General features: G+C 41.4%; 2 protein-coding genes across 5 annotated transcripts in view; one reads left to right on the plus strand and one right to left on the minus strand.

Annotated features, from left to right (window-relative positions):
- The window catches only part of CHGB (chromogranin B), a 40,501-nt gene extending 28,884 nt beyond the window's left edge, over positions 1-11,617 (plus strand). For both annotated transcript variants that reach the window (XM_044385697.3, XM_057312655.1), the window contains exons 2-5: positions 3,540-3,586; positions 4,087-4,180; positions 8,650-10,397; positions 11,227-11,617. In XM_044385697.3, the coding sequence (XP_044241632.1) occupies positions 3,540-3,586; positions 4,087-4,180; positions 8,650-10,397; positions 11,227-11,310 (1,973 nt within the window). In that variant the 3' untranslated portion in view covers positions 11,311-11,617. The remainder of the gene's footprint in view (positions 1-3,539; positions 3,587-4,086; positions 4,181-8,649; positions 10,398-11,226) is intronic.
- Positions 1-18,857, minus strand: part of TRMT6 (tRNA methyltransferase 6 non-catalytic subunit) — a 63,927-nt gene that overhangs the window by 27,799 nt on the left and 17,271 nt on the right. For 2 of the 3 annotated variants that reach the window (XR_007190665.2, XM_048222229.2), the window contains exon 11: positions 1,644-1,737. Coding sequence is in view for 2 of the 3 variants with exons in the window: in XM_048222229.2 (XP_048078186.1) it covers positions 1,644-1,737 (94 nt within the window). In the remaining variant the exon portion in view is untranslated. Of the gene's footprint in view, positions 1-1,643; positions 1,738-7,126; positions 17,332-18,857 lie in introns of those variants that run through there. The other variant, XM_057312656.1, reaches the window with a different exon arrangement.

Raw genomic sequence — 18,857 nt, forward strand, 5'->3', positions numbered from 1 at the left:
TCTGACATTGAGATTCCTAACTGGAATTGAGGTATTGCCATCCATGAATATGAAGCTTTCATTGACAGTAATTTCTGGATCCCAAATATAAAGACACAAAATGAAAACCAATGGTAATTTATTTTATTGCAAGCTACACACATTCAGATTTTTCTAACATTGTCACTCTTATAAATTACCTATAAATGTTCTTAATTTAAAGAAAACTAAATGAATAGTCTTTTCCTGTCAAAAATATTTTCAGAAAGAAATTGCTCAAAATGCTATAGCTATGCTATACATTGTGCTTTAGACTACAAAACAGTGTCATTTGTGAGACTCATTTAACCATGGTGGTAAAATATTTATAGCTCCTTTATGCAAGAGAATATTTTAAGAAGGGTTCATATTATAATATCAGCTAAATTAGAGATATTATATTCTTTAAAAAAGTTATTGAGCTATAATTCACACACCATAAAACCCACACTTTTAAAGCACGTATTTTAGTATATTCACAGATTCTGTAATCACTATCAAATGTCAGAAGTTTTTCATTACTCCAGAAAGAAACCTCTATACCCATTACCAGTCATTCCCCATTCCCACCTTCCACAAATGCCTGGAAGCAAAACATGGTAGCCTTCAAGCAAAGTTTGCTGTTTAGCAAAATCATGGGGCTGAAGAAAACCTCAGGAAACCATCTGGTTCATTTCCTATCCTTAAGAGCTTCTGAAGGGAGATCCATACCTTTCTACATTAGCTCCTGGCACTCTAAAAAATTAATATGAGTGACATAGCTCTATGATATCCATATTATACTGGGTAAAATTTTTCTGCATTCAGATGAGGTTGCTTAACTTTTAAAAATTATAGCTGTATTTTTATTCTGCAATCTAACCTTAGTTTGATAGTCTTGTGATAGGTAATACTTTGGAAGTTATTCTCAGATTTATCATACAAATAATTTGAAGATTTTCTACCATCTGAGTACTTCACTTTTATCATAATTTTTGGGTTTTCTTTGGTGCCTGCTGAATCTTAATTTATACAAAATTAAGTCAAACTACTTTAAGGGAATCAATGTGTCTTTGGTTATTACTTTGCTGTCACAGATTCTATTGGAAGAAATACAGTGGAACTTAGGGGTCTCACCAAGATGCATATTGCACTTTTATAAGGAGACCTTAGTTTCTTTCTATCAAAAACAGGTCTGAAGAGCCTCAGTGAGAAAAACAGGACTGTCCTGCAATAATGAACATGAGCTATAAATTGTTTAGAGTGATAAAGAAAAATACTTTCCTCCACCAAAATCTGATGACTGTTAATACTTTGGCAATGTCAGTAGTTAATAAAAGCACCTATTTTTACATTTGTGGGGGGAGAAAGTTATTAGCAAGAAACTGCATTACAAAGGTTTAGTAAAGCTAGATTTTAAAAAGACACCTTCTAGTTTATTAGAGGAGTAGTTCTCTCAGTTATGTCTTTCTAGAGAATTTTACAGATTCAGATTCAAAGCATAAGTTCCAGAGTGGGAATGTTGCCAAATAACAGCCATTTGGGGGATAAAATAATGGCCCAGCATACTGGACCCTGGGTGCCAAAGGTCAGCCATCTGGATCTTATCTGAGCTACATTTCAGAAAGATCGTGGGGTCTTCTTACCTTGTTCACCACTTCTCAAACAGCTTACAAATGATTTTAACATGCTGGATAGCTTTGGGCTTCTTGGAACAATTGAAGTAGATCCCAGGCCATGCTTTAAAAAGGAAAATTCAGTAAGGTGAGTACATGAAATGGGTGTTTTATTTTGAGAAAGAGCCTTATGACCTGTAACTGATTAGAGGCAGGCAGTTAAAAACACTTGGAGAGCAAACATTTTATGAGGAGAGGTCAGGTCGCTGGTTAAAAATAAACTGCACTTGAGTAACTGTCATCTCTGATGTCTGAAAGTTTTGCTCTTGCTCCAGCTAGTTCTTCTCTTGCTCAGGGACCTAGAATTTTCTGCACTGAGCTTCTTCAGCGATAATAGCAGTTGTCTCCTCCAGGGAGTGCCAGGAGAATGGTGGAGATGGGCCTACATGTAAATGCTTTAGCTTCTCCAATGGAAAAGTATTAGACAGAACAAAGTCAAAGTGAAAGATAAAAGAATCAAAGCAGCTTTGAAAGAAAAAAAATGGCTTTGGGGGCGCCTGGGTAGCGCAGTCGTTAAGCGTCTGCCTTTGGCTCAGGGAGTGATCCCGGCGGGATGGAGTCCCACATCAGGCTCCTCTGCTGGGAGCCTGCTTCTTCCTCTCCCACTTCCCCTGCTGTGTTCCCTCTCTCGCTGGCTGTCTCTCTGTCACATAAATAAATAAATAAATAAATCTTAAAAAAAAAAAAAAAGAAAAAAAATGGCTTTGGAAAATTAAAAGCACCTGAAACATCTCCTAAGAAGGCAAAGGCATTTGAATTGCTGCTTTAAAACAAGCAGAGTCTCATGAAATGTAATTTGAATAAATTTAAATTTATTCTTTTAAAATATCCTCATAAGCCAGTTGTTAAACACCTATTTGCACATGATATTACAGACTCGATGCTCTACTAGTAGAATGAGATCCCTCCCCTGCTCTTTACACACGGCTGCAGACAACATGGGGAAAGAGAGACACAACACTGACACAGATGCATAAGCAAGCTTATTCAGGCAAAGCACTGGGGGTAAAAATGAGGTAATTAGTGATGTAAGATAATCACAACCATGTCTTCAAAAGTAAAGTGAGTTTTGGGGGGGATATTTTCTTGGAGACAGGAATAGGTAGAGGGAATCACAAATCTGTACCCATTTTGGGTAGGCAGAAGAGCTGAGGAGGGTAGCCTGGTTTCATTTAAACTAGGTTTTAAAATTTTTATTTAAGCATGATATACATTTAGAGAACTGCACAGATCATAAGTATACAGCTTAATGAATTTTTCACTTATTGAGCACATCTGTGTAATCAGTACCCTGATCAAGAAACAGAATGTTCCCAGGGCGCCTGGGTAACCCAGTTGGTTGAGCGTCCAACTCTTGGTTTTGGCTCAGGTCATGATCTCAGTGTCTTAGGATCAAGCCACGCTTCGGGCTCCATGCTCACTGGGGAGTCTGTTTGAGATGCTCTCCTTCTCCTTCTGCCCCTCCCCTCACTCGTTTCCTTCCCCCCCAGATAAATAAATAAATCTTAAAAAAAAATGAATCAGAACATTGCCAGTATGCCAGTATCTCAGAATCCCTCTTTGTCTGTGGTCTGGATTTGAATCGTACACATATAAGACAGTATTCATTTCCAAATCATGTTTACGACATTGCTAGGGAAAACAGCTGTGTGTGAGTTGGTGCATGTGCACGCACGCGCATGCGTGCGTGTATGGGCAATTATGGTTCCTGGACCAATCTTCCTCAACTATCTCTATTCTGCTCAGCTGTGACTCTGCCCCTCTCTCCAAATAATATGCATGGGGTGGGGGTGATTTTGTGAGTTTGGGGTCACACAGCTTCCAAAAATCGACTGAAGTCTTCCCATTTCTTTTTCTCCTTTAAAGCAGTCAGTTCTGTGCCAGTGGATAACAGGAGCCACAATGAAGAAATGGTAAGTTGAACTGGAAGTCTAGAATCTAGACTTTTATCTAGACTAGATTTTCTCACTCCTTATCATACCAAACCAAACCAAACAAAAAAACAAAAGCAAATGACAGCAACAGGAAACCTACAACATGGGCTTACAAAGCTAGGTGTTCATCCCTGAGGGATTGGGGGCAGAGAATGTCCCTCCTGCCCTGGGCTCTCACTTCCTTCCTGGATGTCTTTGGCGCCCCTGAGGATAGCTGTCATCACCATTTTCCTTCTAACCTGCAAGAAATGGGTCTTTCTCTTCTCTGTGTAATCTTGACCCAATGCTGTTTTGCATTGTTCTGTGGAGAAGCCTCCGAGATTTCACCATGGTCCTGTAAATTTACATTTCTGCCCCAAGGATCCCACACCAGTACAGACCACAGAGCCAAGCCTCTTGCTACAGCAGCTCTGGGTTGAGTTCATCTGTCATCCCAGTGACACCAGCTTTTGCCAACATGCTCTTCGGTTTCCCCTCAGGTGACTCGCTGCATCATCGAGGTCCTCTCAAATGCCTTGTCGAAGTCCAACGCTCCACCCATCACCCCTGAGTGTCGCCAAATCCTGAAAAAGAGTAAGTGTCCCACACTGCAGGAGATCTTTGTCCCTCAATTGGTCCTTCCTCCTGCTCCCTCCACTTCACCTTCCACTTTACCTCCCAACGAAAGAGTGCAGGGGAGGGCATAATGCAGTGGGAAGAGTACAGACTAGACTAGTGCCTGGGGAGATAGAAGGTAATGGCTTCCAGTCACACTCTGCCACTTCATAGCTGTGTGGCCATGGGGAAGGACCTCTTGCCTTTCTGGGCTTATTTTCTCAAAGTAAAACGAGGGAGTTGAATTCAGTGATAGCCTCTGAGATAGCTATCAGTTCTTAAATTCCTTGGTTCCAGAGTTTGGATTTTTAGAACAGGCTTTCACTTGGGTGGAAGAAGTGTGGGGAGTGCTCATTTGTGACTAGGTCGCAGGAGTTAAGTGTTCTGGGATGGCTGGAAGATGAAAGGATAGAAGGAGATCTTAAAATTATTCTTCTCTTTGCCTTCTGCTCTTCAGACAGTGAGAAAGTAGAAGCTTGAGGGATGACTTGGAAACTTCTGGCCTCTCTACATGACAGACTGTTCAGGCCATTTTAATTTAGAGCTGATTAGAATGGGAGGTACTACCAAATGGTGGAGAACTGGAAGGGGGAGTGTAGAAGCAGAGCAGCCAGTGAGTCAGAGAAGTGACCTTCTGAATCTAGAGTGGGATGCGTTCTCTATACCATCCACTTCTGTCGAAGACAAAATCTGAACAGAAATGCAAGCCGTATCCACTGGGAGTTGACATTAAAAGATCAGTTTTACAAAACTTTGCCATCTCTCTTATGCATGAAGTCAACCTGATTCAGTCAAATCCAAAACCCACTGTTGTCTTCGACACCTTCTCTGCTTTTAAATTTTTAGTCAGGCTGGGAAGAGTGGATTTGTTTTTCTCATCACCTCCAAAATCTCCCATTGCAGGATCATACTTGCTTGCGATGGCCGCACATGAGCCCTCATGCATAAAATGGGAAAAACAAGTATTGGCAATTGACCAAAAGAGTAATCTGGCAGGACTCAGTCCACTGTTGGGGGCTTCAGGGTAATCACAGATGTGGGGACCTGAGCCTCTACAGCTCCATGAATAGTGGGAGGAACTTCCCTACCAATCCCAGCTTACACATCTTTCTGAATTTCTCCCCAACCTTCATTTCCAGCCATTACAGGGAATAAATATGGACAGAATGAGTCTTCAGGCAGAGACTAAAGGCAGCTCCTCTGGGCAAACCCATCTCACTATCTCCCTTCCCCTTCCTTCGTTTACCAGATGGATGCAAAAGTGTGGGGTCTGCCATACTAGGTCACCAAAGAACTGTGATTGCTTAGGAAGAGCTGTTGAAGGTAGGGCTCTGTTTGCCTGCCAAGATCAGATTGAGCCTTTAGGTTGTGGCCATGGCGATTCTAGCTTCTGCTTAACACTGACTGTGCCCTGGGGTCTTTTGATGTCTGTTGAGAGAGACCCAGGGAAACTGGTTAAAATCAATTCACTCATGTCTCTCAGGAAGGACCCTGGTGACACTCTACCCAGAGAACTATACAATGCTGAGATGGGGAGGGTTTAAGAGCTCCTCCTGGTTGCAGATTCAGAGAGCAGCCAGGGCCAGACAGATAGCATAGGGAGTAAGGCAGCATAGCAAGTGACTAACAAACTGGAGGATACATGTCCCTTCTTGGGGGGGGGGCAGATATTTCTCACTTCCAACCCTACTGTGGAGAAATACAGACTCTGTTATCAGATTTGGGATTTTTCAAAAGAAGTTAAAATTTGAATTTGTAAGCAATATCTCCTGGTATTTAAGTATTGCCTCTGAATTTGAAATTACTAAAAGTGCAATTTAGGCCAGCCAGAACTCACCTCTGGGTTACCACTTTGTGGCTTCTGCCCAATTCTAGTTTTCTCTCCTGCTGATATGTCTTAAACTGATCAGAAGACTGGTGGAGCTTCTCGGCCAGGTGGATGGAGAAATCTCCCTCCTGCCCTTAGCCCGTCTCCATCTCCACTCCCCATTCTCTCCAGAGTGTTTGTGGAGCAAGCACACACTTGTTGAGTGAATGTGCACTTGGGGAATAGAGCAGAATCACTGTTTTATGGCTTGAAGAGACCTTATGGAATACATAGCCCAATTTCTTAATAGGTACAAGAATCTCTTTGTCCAGGTTAATCTGGTCATCCTTGCAACAGAGAGTTAAGTATGGAAGGTACATTTCCCCCTTTTTTACTTGAAAGTAAGGATGAGCTTCACACCTTGGTTTTACAGATTGACAATGACTATGTGCTGCTAATCACAGTCCTCTGATCTCACCTGCAGGGACTCGAAGCTAAATTTAGGAGGAAGTGCTAAGACTCAGGCACAAGCTCCTACAGGGAGCACACATTTAACTGGGAAAAAATAAAAATACTCTGTTTCTGACCAGTAGGCATTAGGAAAGGGGCGACACAGCCCCTGCCCAGGAAAGCTGAGCTCCTGTCTGATTAGGGCTATGTCAGCTGACTCTCAGAATGATGTCAGTATCTGCCCAAAGCCTCCTTGCTCACCTGTGCCTACCTGACGGCCCCACCTGCTTCAAAGGTAGACTGCCTCTTAAAAGAAATAATGACTGGGGAGGGAGGAGTTCTCAGGTGTCTGGGTATGAGAGGTCAGAGACATTTCAGTTGATTCACAAAACATGAGAATGCTATGCTAGGCTACACTTTAAGGAGAGAGGTACAGACCATCCACTATTTCGTGGACATTTTTACAATGACCAATTTTTTCCATTTTGCAAATGTCAGTTCAAAATGACTCATCAGTGCCATTCAGTAGAAATATAATGTGAAGCACAAATATAATTTCAAATTTCTTAGTGGCCATATTAAAAAAGTAAAAAGAGACAGGAGAAATTAATTTTAATAGTATATTTTATTTTTACCCAATGTATTTTATTCAATATATAATATTTTACATCCAATAGATTTATTTATGTATTTATTTATAAAGTTTATCTTTTTTTTTTTTTTTGGTAATCTCTACACCCAATGTGGGGCTTGAACTCACAACCCCAAGATCAAGAGTCGCATGCTCTTCTGACTGAGCCAGCCCCTGAACCCAATATATTTATAATATATATTATCCAATACATCCAAAATATTACTTCAATATATATTAAATATGAAAAATTGAAATATTTTGCATTTTTTTCATACAAAGTCTTCAAAATCTGGTGAGTATGTTAGACTTACAGCTCATCTCAGCTTGGACGAGCCACATTTCAAATAGTCAGTAGCCACAAAGGGCTGACGGCTCCCACAACAGACAGTGCAGATCTGGACCCAGAGCTATGACAGGCCTTGGCTTCAGGAGTTCTATCTGAACTCAGGGATGTAAGTTGAAATTCAAGCCCTTCCAGGTAACAATCAGACAATGCTAGCTGCATATCTCCTTTCATGAAACGCCCTTGAATTAAGGAGGATTTAGTAAAGGAGCTATCGGCATTTGGAAAAGATAGGAAAGAACACATTCAATTAAAATATCAGCTATACCATTTACTGTTGACTAATGAAATACAAAGATAACTCAGTATACTGATCTTCATCTTCAACATTTGAGAATATGTTGGGCAGATGGGACCTGAGTGATGAAAGATATCATTCCTTCTACTGCTGTTTGGTTTTCTCAGGGAAGAAATATACACCCTTCTTATCACCAGTTACTAAGTTATATTGTCACATACTGCTATATTGAGTCTACACAGTTGATCGGATTTTAAAAGGCTGATAAACTAATAATTTAAAAATTTAAATCCTTTGAATCCTGATACTTCCCATTTTGGCGGTTTAACTTTATTTAGCTGGATTCTAGTTAGAGCTATTTAAATAATGCTAACTTATGAATCCTTAGAGCAAATATGGAAAGAAAGGTCCCTAATTATACCTCTCTGAGTATCAATGTCTTTGTTTGCAAAAAGGGGAGACTGAATTAGATGAATTCTAAGGTTTCTTCTGGTTCTAAATTCTAATATTTCACAAATCTTTATTTGGATTTTAATTTGATCATTAATAGTACCAATGAGAGGGGTACCCGGGTGGCTCAGTCAGTTGAGCATCTACCTTTGACTCAGGTCATGATCCCAGGATCCTGGGATCGCATCAGGCTCGCTGCTCAGTGGGGAGTCTGTTTCTCCTCTCTTTCGTTCTCTCTATCAAATAAGTAAATAAAATCTTTAAAAAAAATAGTACCAATGAGAAATGCTGGCTGGATGTTATGAAAAAAGAAAAAATAGAGTTTATTATTAGAGTTCAACACAACGCAGGAGCTTTCATAGCATTTTCTTTTAAAAGGAATCTGAGTATACTTTTTATTAACTTAAAAAATTATCCAAGTAATTTTTCAGGTCCTTTGGTTTTAATCACTGATCACTGAGGCTGGTACTTGTTGAACCACAAGCAATTCTGAAGTTACACTTAGGCTTCTTTATTTTCATTATAGGTAGAAAAGAGGTCAAAGATGAAGAGAAAAGTGAAAATGAAAACACACGGTTTGAAGTAAGATTGTTAAGAGACCCAGCTGATCCCTCAGAAGCCCACAGGCCTTCTGGTAGGGAGGAAGCAAGAGCCCCAGGAGAGGAGGACACCCAAGGCCCGACAGTGGCAGACACAGAGGGAGGTGGGCACAGCCGAGAAGGAGCAAGCGAACCCCAAGGGGATCTCTACCCCTCTGACAGCCAAGTCTCCAAAGAAGCAAAGACACGCCATTCTGAGAAAACCGAGGAAGAGGACAGGAAGGAAGAGGAGGGGGAGAAATATCAGAAAAGGGAGCATGGGAAAGATGGCAGTGAAGAGAAAAATGTGGAAGAGCTAGGAGACACACAAAATGCCTTCCTCAACAAAAGAAACCAGGCTACAGCCAAGAAAAAAGAAGATTTAGAGGCCAGATATGGTACACACTCTGCTGGGCCCCCCGAGGAGAAGACACACAGCAGGGAGAGGAGTAGCCAGGAGAGTGGAGAAGATACAAGAAGCCAGGGGAAACGCCCTCAAGAGTCTAAAAGCCAAGTTGGGAGCCAGGAGGAATCTGAGGAAAGTGAGGAAGATGCTGACCCTGAGGTGGACAAACGACGCTGGAAGCCAAGACACCACCATGGGAGGACCAGGCCTGACAGGTCCTCTCAAGAAGGGAAACCTCCCTCTGAGGAAAGGGGACACCTCCGTGAGGAATCTGAGGAGTCAAAGGTGGGCATGGTCCGTTTAGGGGAAAAGAGGGACCGCCAGCCAGCCCACTATAGGGCTTCAGAGGAAGAACCCGAATATGGGGAGGAAGTGAGGAATTACCAGGCTATCCAGGCTCCCAAGGACCTGGAGCAGGGACGATATGGGGGCAGAGGAAGTGAGGAGTACAGGGCCCTGAGACCTCCCAGTGAGGAGAGCCTGGAGGACAAGAGAAATCGCCCCAGCTCAGAGCTTGACAACACAGCACAGGGATATAATGAAGAAAGTCAGGAAGAGAGGGGCCGTGAGGGGGGATACCACTACAGAGCCAGGGGAGGGGAACCAGGTGCATATTCCATTCCAGACAACAAAGAAGAAAAACGGTTCTTGGGTGAAGGACACCACCGTGCCCAAGAAAGCCAGATGGACAAAGCAAGGAGGTATCCACAAGGCGAGTGGAAAGAGCAGGACAGAAATTACCTCAACTATGGTGAGGAAAGGGGTGAGGAAGAAGCCCAAGCAAAGTGGCAGCAGCAGGAGGACCTGGAAGATGCTACAGAGAGCAGGGAGGAAGCTAGGCTTCAAGGCAAACAGTATGCTCCCCATTATACCACTGACAAGAGGAAGAGATTAGGGGAGCTGCTCAACCCATACTATGACCCTTCCCAGTGGAAGAGCAGGCATTTTGAGAGAAAAGACAACATGGATGATAATTTTCTTGAGGGGGAAGAGGAAAACGGGCTGACCTTGAATGAGAAGAATTTCTTCCCAGAATACAACTATGACTTGTGGGAGAAAAAGCCCTTCGAGGAGGATGTGAATTGGGGATATGAGAAGAGAAATCTCTCCCCCAGACTGGATCTCAAAAGGCAGTATGACCGAGTGGCTGAACTCGACCAGCTCCTTCACTACAGGAAGAAGTCAGCCGAATTTCCAGACTTCTATGACTCTGAGGAGCAGATGAGCCCACGCCATGCAGCACAGAATGAAAAGGACAGGGCTGGCCAGGGAGTTCTGACAGAGGAAGAGGTACAGTGTGGGGCTTTTGTTTAAAATTAAGATGGTTAATGTTAGTATCTTCAAGACTATCTGAAAGTAATGTGGAGAAACTGGTGGGAATTAATTACCATGAGAATGTACCCCTAGTAAGAGAGTGGCGACAACTTCTGGGTTTGAGTTCCATTGTCCATATCCCTGCCCACTTACCCTACTGCAGGGCTTCTCAACCTTGGCTGCATGTTGGAATCACCTGGAGGGCTTAAGTAATTACTGATGTTTGGGATCTACCCCAGGGATTCTGTCTATTGGTGCTGGGTGCTACTTGGGCATCAGGATTTTTCCAAGCTTCCAGGTGGTTTCAGTGTTCAGCCAAGGTTGACAACCACTATTTTTGGTGGCGCCTTGGTCATTTAACTTTTCATCACTATTTCCCAGGTAAGAAGGAATATATGATATAGAAATGAGTTGCTTTAGTCTATCTTTATCAGCTACTGGACTATAAAAATTAGTTTACATCTCGGAGAGTTAACATTATCAGAACGCTACCTGCCTAAACAATGATTTTTCCTAATATTGAATTATGCTGATTGGTGTTTCTCAAACTTGAACGTGCATCAGAATCTCAAGAGATTCCTAGCCTTCAGAGTTTCTGATTGAGGCCCAAGAATCTGCATTTCTGGTAAGTTCCTTGGTGATGCTGATGCTTCTGGTCAGGGGACTGCACTTTGAGAACCACTGATGTAGGGTATCTCATATGGCTTCTAACATATCAAAAATTCCCTTCTGTTCATACTCCCTTAAACCACAATAAAATGAATTGATCTGAGACCTCATGCCTCCACTTTTCTGTATTTTCTAGGAAAAGGAACTTGAGAATCTGGCTGCAATGGATCTGGAACTACAGAAAATAGCTGAGAAGTTCAGTGGTAATCGAAGGGGCTGATGGACGTTGGAGAAAAGGGCAGTTTTAAGAAGACGCCCTCACATTATCTATTTTCCAGTGCTTCACTGAAAGACACCATTTATTTACTCAAAAGCAGAAAGTAGAATTTACTATTCACTCAATGTTTGACACAATTGGAAATGCTTTAATTTTTGTTAGAATGCTATTGAAAATATGAATAGCATGACTTGTAGCATATCCTTTCTTGCAAAATAGACATATTAACATGCTTGTGACAATGACTGTGCTGTCACCCTTGAAAAAAAATATGTTTGTCTTGGTTTGAAATAATAAAAGATTCACCTAAGTCCAAAGCTTCATGTTCTTAGCTTCCTTTGGGCTAACAGGGAGGAGTGTGATTTTCAAATCCATTCTTTAAAGTAAATTTTAACTAGGATTTGTTGGTCTTTGGATGCAGAATGGGGGGGGGGGTGGTAAAAAAGCAAAACTTTTAAGTAAAAGAACGTCCAGGATATAAAGCAAAAGAGTGCAGGAAAAGACATCTGTTGCCCCAGGGTAAAGAAAGATTATTAAATAGGCTTGAAGAACCTATTTCAAAAATGATCCAAGACACTTACTTTTTAAATGCTATTATCTGGAAAGCTCTGGGAGTAGCCAGCCAAGGGTCATTTTTCAGGGCTGAGGAGGAGAGAGCCTGGATAATGGGAAGAACTCTGGACTAGGATTCAGAACATGTGGGCTGGTCCAGATAGATCCCTGGACCCTCAGGGCCTGTCTGATTGCTACTGAGTAAGAAGACAGGACTCTGACTCTATTATTAAGTAGCTGTATGACCTCGGACAAGCTGCTTTCCCTCTCTGGACCTCGGATACCTGCCTTATTGGGTTGTTATGAGGATAATATGAGTATGCAAAAGACTTAGAATAGTGCCTGGCATATGGCATGGTGCAGGAAATGTTGGCTGCTACCATTGTTAACCCTCCAGCTAGCTTCCTACGGCAAGACAGGTGGAAAATGTCCTCTTCTTTCTTTTACCTGTCATCTCATTCCTCACCAATGGTGCCTCCCAAGGGATTGAGCCCCGAGTGCCACAGCAGTGCGCTGCTTGGTAATACACCCTTTCTAGACTGTCTTTATCTCCCTGTCCTACTTACTGGTAAGCTCAACTGGTGTTTCCTAGAATCACCTCCCAAATAAACTGCTTGTCCTCAACTTCTTATTTCAGGGTCTGCTTCCGGGGGACCCCAACCTAAGAAACCATCCAAAGCTAAGCTTATATCATGACAAATATATCTAATGTACTGCCATTACAACCCTTTGTGTTACCGCATCTTGATACACGTTACTAAGAAATGCTTAACACATTGCAGTAGACCCGTCTCTCCTTTTTCTCTATTGCAGCTCAGCAGAAAACAAAATCACTTCCTAATAAAGAGGATTCAAGGGCCCAAGACGAATAGGGATTTACTCACTGGAAAAGGGAAGGCAAAACACTGCAATGCACCAAATGCTAGCCTGGCAAGCAACACACACACACTGACACACACACACACACACACACACACAGCACTGCTCATGAGAAGCTGCTGGCTGCTGGCAGGTGGAGCATAACACTGCATGGTCCTGGCCTCCTGTTGCTGCCCTGTGCACTAGCACATCCTTTCGGTTTAGTTTGCAAACACTTCAGGACAGGGCAATGTGTAGGCACAGATGACCTATCAAGGATACAGGAGACATTCAAGAAATCCCACCTGAGCCATGGGCCAGCAAAGTGCAATTAGGATCTCTGGGGATGCCATGGCACCATTTCTTTAAGATGAACGCAAGGACTACCCAGGCCACTGTTTTCTCCTCTTTTGATCAAAGTAATATATGTTGATGGCAAAACATTAAATAGTCCTGAAAGGCATATAGCAGGTTGAACTGTGTCCTCCAAAATGATATGTTGAAGACTTAACCACTGGCACCTGTGAGTGTGACCTTATTTGAAGACAGTCTCTGCAGATGCAATCAAGTTATGATGAAGTTGTTAGAGTGGGCCCATATCCAATATGACCAGTGTTCTTATAAGAGGAGGGAAATGTAGATAGACACAGAAGAGAATGTCATGTGAAGACATAAACATAGAGGGAAGATGGCCACGTGAAGATTTGGTGGCAGAGACGGAAGCTGGGCTGCCACCAGCCAAGAAACATCTGCGGTCACCAGACCCTGGAAGAGCAAAGAAAGATTCTCCCCTAGAACTTCCAGGGAGAATAGCTCTGCAGACACCTTGATTTGGGACTTCTGGCCTCCAGGAGTGTGAAACAACACATTTATGTTGTTTTAAATCACTCAGTTTTTGGTCCTTTGTTAGGGCGGCCCTAGGTATCTAATAAGATCAGAAACAATGGCCTCTAACCCTCTCCTCCCAAATCCTTCTGCAGATGTAACCATCTGTATTTTAGAGTTCTTCTCCTGTTTGAATGTTTTAATTGTCATGGTCTCTAATATTTTATCAAAGAGGAGTTAAAACACAGTGATGGAACAGGAGGGGAGAAAGGGTCCCAGCGTTACAAAACGAAAGTACACAACATATCACTGTAAAATACAGTATAATTGGGAGATCTCAGGTGCTCAAATAATTAGCTACAATAATTACTACTCTGTAGTCCAGAAACCAGCCACTTGGGTACATAACAGACCTCAGTGAGAAAGTGAAACACCTAAAAAAAGTTAGGGTGTGAGCCATGTGGACCCCCAGGGAACAGACACTTCAGGCAGAGGGAACAGCAAGTGCAAAGGCCCTGAGACAGTAATGTGGTTGGTATGTTTGAAGACGAGCAGGGAGGCCCATGTGGAGGACATAAGAAGTAAAGTGGCACAAGCCAGATCGCACAGAGCTCTGTATGCCCTTGGTAAGGAGTTTTGCTTTTGCAATTGGAGAGATCTCAGTAGAGGACTGGACAGGATTTGCTTTACGTGATAACAACACTCCAGCTCCTGGGCACAAACACAAAAACCAGTAAGGACCACTGCGATAATCCCAGTGGATCACTGTGATGGCTTGGACCAGGGTCTGGCACTGGGGGTAAAGAGAAGTCGTCAAACTACAGATCTATTTTGGAGACAGAGGACAGGTTGGGCTGAAGGATTTGGTGTGGCATAAGTGAAAGAGAGATGGGAAGATTGAAAGCTTTAGGCTTGAGCGATGGGGAACAGCAGAGGTAGGGAGAACTGTAGGAGGGACTGCCTTAAGAAGGAAGATATGCAGAGTTCAGGTTGGGCTATGTTAAGTCTGAGATGTGGCCAGACACCCAAGTGGAGGTGTTGAGTTGGGTATATGGGCCTGGAGGTCAAGGGAAAGGACTGCTCTAAAGACACCATGTGGGAGTCATCATCATAGAGGTGGCATTTAAAAACTTAAAACTGGAAAACCAATAAATGAAGCCCAAAGTTAGTAGAAGGAAGGAAATAACAAAGGTCAGAGTAGAAATAAATGAAATAAAGACTAAAAAGATAATAGAAAAGATCAGCGAAACAAAGAGCTACTTCTTTAAAAAGATAAACAAAATTGAGATACTTATAGCTAGACTTACCAAGAAAAAAAGAGAGGGTTCAAATAAATAAAATCAGAAATGCAAGAGGAGCTGTTACAACAGACACCACAAAGGATCATAAGAGACTACTATGAATAATTATATGCCACAAATTGGACAACCTAGAAGATATGTATACATTACTGAAAACATACAACCTTCCAAGGCTGAATCGTGAAGAATTAGAAAATCTGAACAGACCAATTGCTAGTAAGTAGGTTGAATTAGTCATCAAAAACCTACCAACAAACAAAAGTCCATGACCAGCGTCTTCACTGGTGAATTCCACCAAACATTCAAAGAGGAATTAATACCAATCCATCTGAAAATGGTCCCGAAAATTGAAGAGGAGGAAATTCTTCCAAACTCATTTTTATGAGGCCAGCACTACTTTAATACCAAAACCAGACAAGGACACAAATAAATTACAGGCCAATATCCCTGATGAATAAAGATACAAAAATCCTCAGTAAACTGAATTCAACAATACATTAAAAGGATCATACACCATGATCAAATGGGACTTATTCCAGTGATGTAAGGATGATTCAACATCTGTAAATCACTTGATACACCATATCAACAAAATGAAAGATAAAATCATCTGATTATCTCAATAGATATAGAAAAAGCATTTGACAAAATTTAACATCCATTTCTGATAAAAGCCCTCAACAAAGTAGGTATAGATATATAGGTATAGGTATTACCTCAATGTAATGAAAACCATATATGACAAGCCCACAGCTAACATCCTACTTAATGGTGAAAGCCTAAAAGCCTTTCCTCTAAGATCAGGAATAAGACAAGGATGCCCACTCTTGCCACTTTTATTCAACATAGCATCGGAAGTCCTAGGCACAGCAATTAGGTAAGAAAAGAAATAAAAACCATCCAAATTGGAAAGAAAGAAGTAACAGTCAAGATTTGCAGATGACATCATTCTACATAGAGAAAACCCTAAAAATTCCACCAAAAACACCAGTTAGAATAAATGAATTCAGTAAAGTTACAGGATACAAAATCAATATACAAAAATCTGTTGTGTTTCCATACACTAACAATGAACTATCAGAAAGAGAAATTAAAAAGAAAATCCCAATTACAATTGCATCAAAAAGAATAAAATATCTAGAACTAATTTGAAAAATATTTTTATTTATTTGAGAGAGAGCAAGACAAGGGGAAGGGCAGAGAGGGGGAAGCAGACTCCCCGCTGAGCAGAGAGCCTGATGTGGGGCTCCATCCCAGGACCCCGGGATCACGACCTGAACAGAAGGCAGATGCTTAACCGACTGAGACACCCCAGCACTCCTCTAGAACTAAATTTAACCAAGGAATTGAGAAACCCATACACTGAGAATGATAAAACATTGATGAAAAAGCTGAAGACGACACAAATAAATGGAAAGATATTCTGTGCACCTAGATTGGAAGAATTAAAACTGTTAAAATGTCCATACCACCCAAATCAGTCTACAGATTCAATGCAATCCCTACCAAATTCCAATGGCATTTTTCACATAAATAGAACAAACAATTCCCAAATTTGTATGAAACCACAAAAGACCCCAGATAGCCAAAGCAATCTTGAGAAAGAAGAACAAAGCCAGAGTCACCATCATGCCTGATTTCAAATAATATTACAAAGTTATAGTAATCAAACCAGTATGGTATTGGCATAAAAAAAAGACACAGATCAATGGAACAAAATAGCCCAGTAATAAACCCATACGCATATGGTCAATCAATTTACAACAAAGAATCTAAGAATATATAATAGAGAAAGGACAGTTTCTTCAAAAAAAAAAATGATGCCAGGAAAACTGGACAGCTACACGCAAAAGTATGAAACTGTGCCACTGTCTTACACTAAACTTGAATGTAAGGCCATAAAACTCTTTAAAAAAACAAACCACACAGGTGGTAAGCTCCTTAACATCAAGCTTGGTCATGGATTTTTGGATTTGACACCAAAAGCAAATGAAATAAAAACAAAAATCTACAAGTGGGACTATATCAAACTAAAAACCTCCTGCACAGCAAAGGAAACCATCGACAATATGAAAAGACAACCTACTGGAGAAAATATTTGCAAATTATGTATCTGATAAGGGGTTAATACCAAAAAACCCAGACAATCCAATTAAAAATGGGCAGATAGGACTAGAATAGACATTTTTCCAAAGAAGACAGGGTGGTGGCCAATAGATGTATGAAAAGATGCTTAACATCACCAATCATTAGGGAAATGCAAATGAAACCACAAGATACCAACTCACACCTATCAAAATGGCTATTATCAAAAAGACAAGTAATAAATAACAAGTGTTGATGAGGATGTGGAGAAAGCAGAACCCTCATAAACTGCTGGTGAGAATGTAAACTGGCGCAGCCACTGTGACAAACAGTATGGAGGTTCCTCAAAAAATTAAATCTAGAACTACCATAGGATCCAGCAATTCCACTTCTGGATATTTATCTGAAAAAAAAAAAATGAAAACACTAATTTTAAAAGATATATGCACCCCCATGTTCATGGCAGCATTATTTACAATAGCCAAGATATAAAAACAACCTTAGTGTCCACTGATAAATGGATAAAAAAGATGTTTTATATATATTATGTATATGTACACATTATATATATACACATATATATATACACACATTATATATATTTATATGAAATGTGAAACTACTCAGTCGTAACAAGGAATGGAATCTTGCCAGTTGTGACAACATGGATGGACCTTGAAGGCAACTACGCTAAGAGAAATGTCAAAGAAAGATAAATACTGTATGATTTTACTTGTATGTGGAATCTAAAAACAAAACAAAACAAAAAAATCAAAACAAAACAAACCAAGTTCATAGATACAGAAAACAGACTGGTGGTTGCCAGAGGGGAGGGGGGTTGAGGGGTGGGCAAAATGGGTGAAGGGAGTCAAAAGGTACCAACTTTCAGTTATAAAGCAAGTCAGTCCTGGGGATATAATGTACAGTGTGGCGACTATAGTTAATGATACCATATTGCATATCTGAAAGTTGCTAAGATAGTAAATCTTAAAAGTTCTTATCACACAAAATTTTTGTCACTATCTACGCCGACAGATGGTAACTAGACTTATTGTGGTGATCATATCTCAATGTATACAAATATAGAATTGTTATGCTATACCCCTGAAACTATGTTATATAATGTTATAATATGTCAATTATGCTTCAATAGAAAACAAAAAAATCCTTAAAACTGAGTAAGATCGCCTATTGTTGCATAAAAGACGGTCCCTGTGCATTGGCTGCTAGGGGGCTATTTCTTCACTATAGGCTGAGAACTGTTAGCTCAGAAGCCTGCCAGTGCCAAACTCAAATTTTACACACCCACCTCTTTTAAACAGAGCCCAAATAAGCAAATTTTTGGACATTTAGGGTCCATTTGTTTTTCACACGTTCAGCATATTACCTAGCATCTGCCGACCATTGATTGATAGGGCCTTGTGGTTGTTAAGACGCCAAGCCTTTTAAGTTGTAAGACTCCTGTCCTTCAGAGCTGTCAGACCCAGAGACTCCACCTACACACGAAGAGGGGCCTCTCCAATTCCCCTCTCCCTGGGGGTTCCCCTGCCCTCCTCCTCTTCTGAGAAGTACCCCTCATGGTGTGGCTTCTGGACAGATTCCGGCTGTGAAAAACACCCTCTCCCTTGCTAACCTGCTGGAGCGGTGCCATCCCTCAATAAAGCACGTGGGTGCTACCGCCACCTCATGGTCACATCTTTTTCTTTGCTCAGACCCCAAATCCCTCCAACACCCTACACCTAGCAGCACGTAGACAAAAAAGGGAAAGGGTGCAACTGCTAAGCACTGGGGCATGCCCATGTGGTGCTAAACATTCATCTCAGAGATGAAGAGGAACCAGCAACAGACATGGAGGAAGAATAGGCAGAAAGGGAGGAGGGAAGCCAGAAGAGTGGTGTCCTGGAAGCCAAGTGAGAAAGCTGTCTCAAG

Source organism: Ursus arctos, unplaced genomic scaffold, assembly GCF_023065955.2.
Source record: "Ursus arctos isolate Adak ecotype North America unplaced genomic scaffold, UrsArc2.0 scaffold_16, whole genome shotgun sequence".
Classification (NCBI taxonomy): Eukaryota; Metazoa; Chordata; class Mammalia; order Carnivora; family Ursidae; genus Ursus; species Ursus arctos.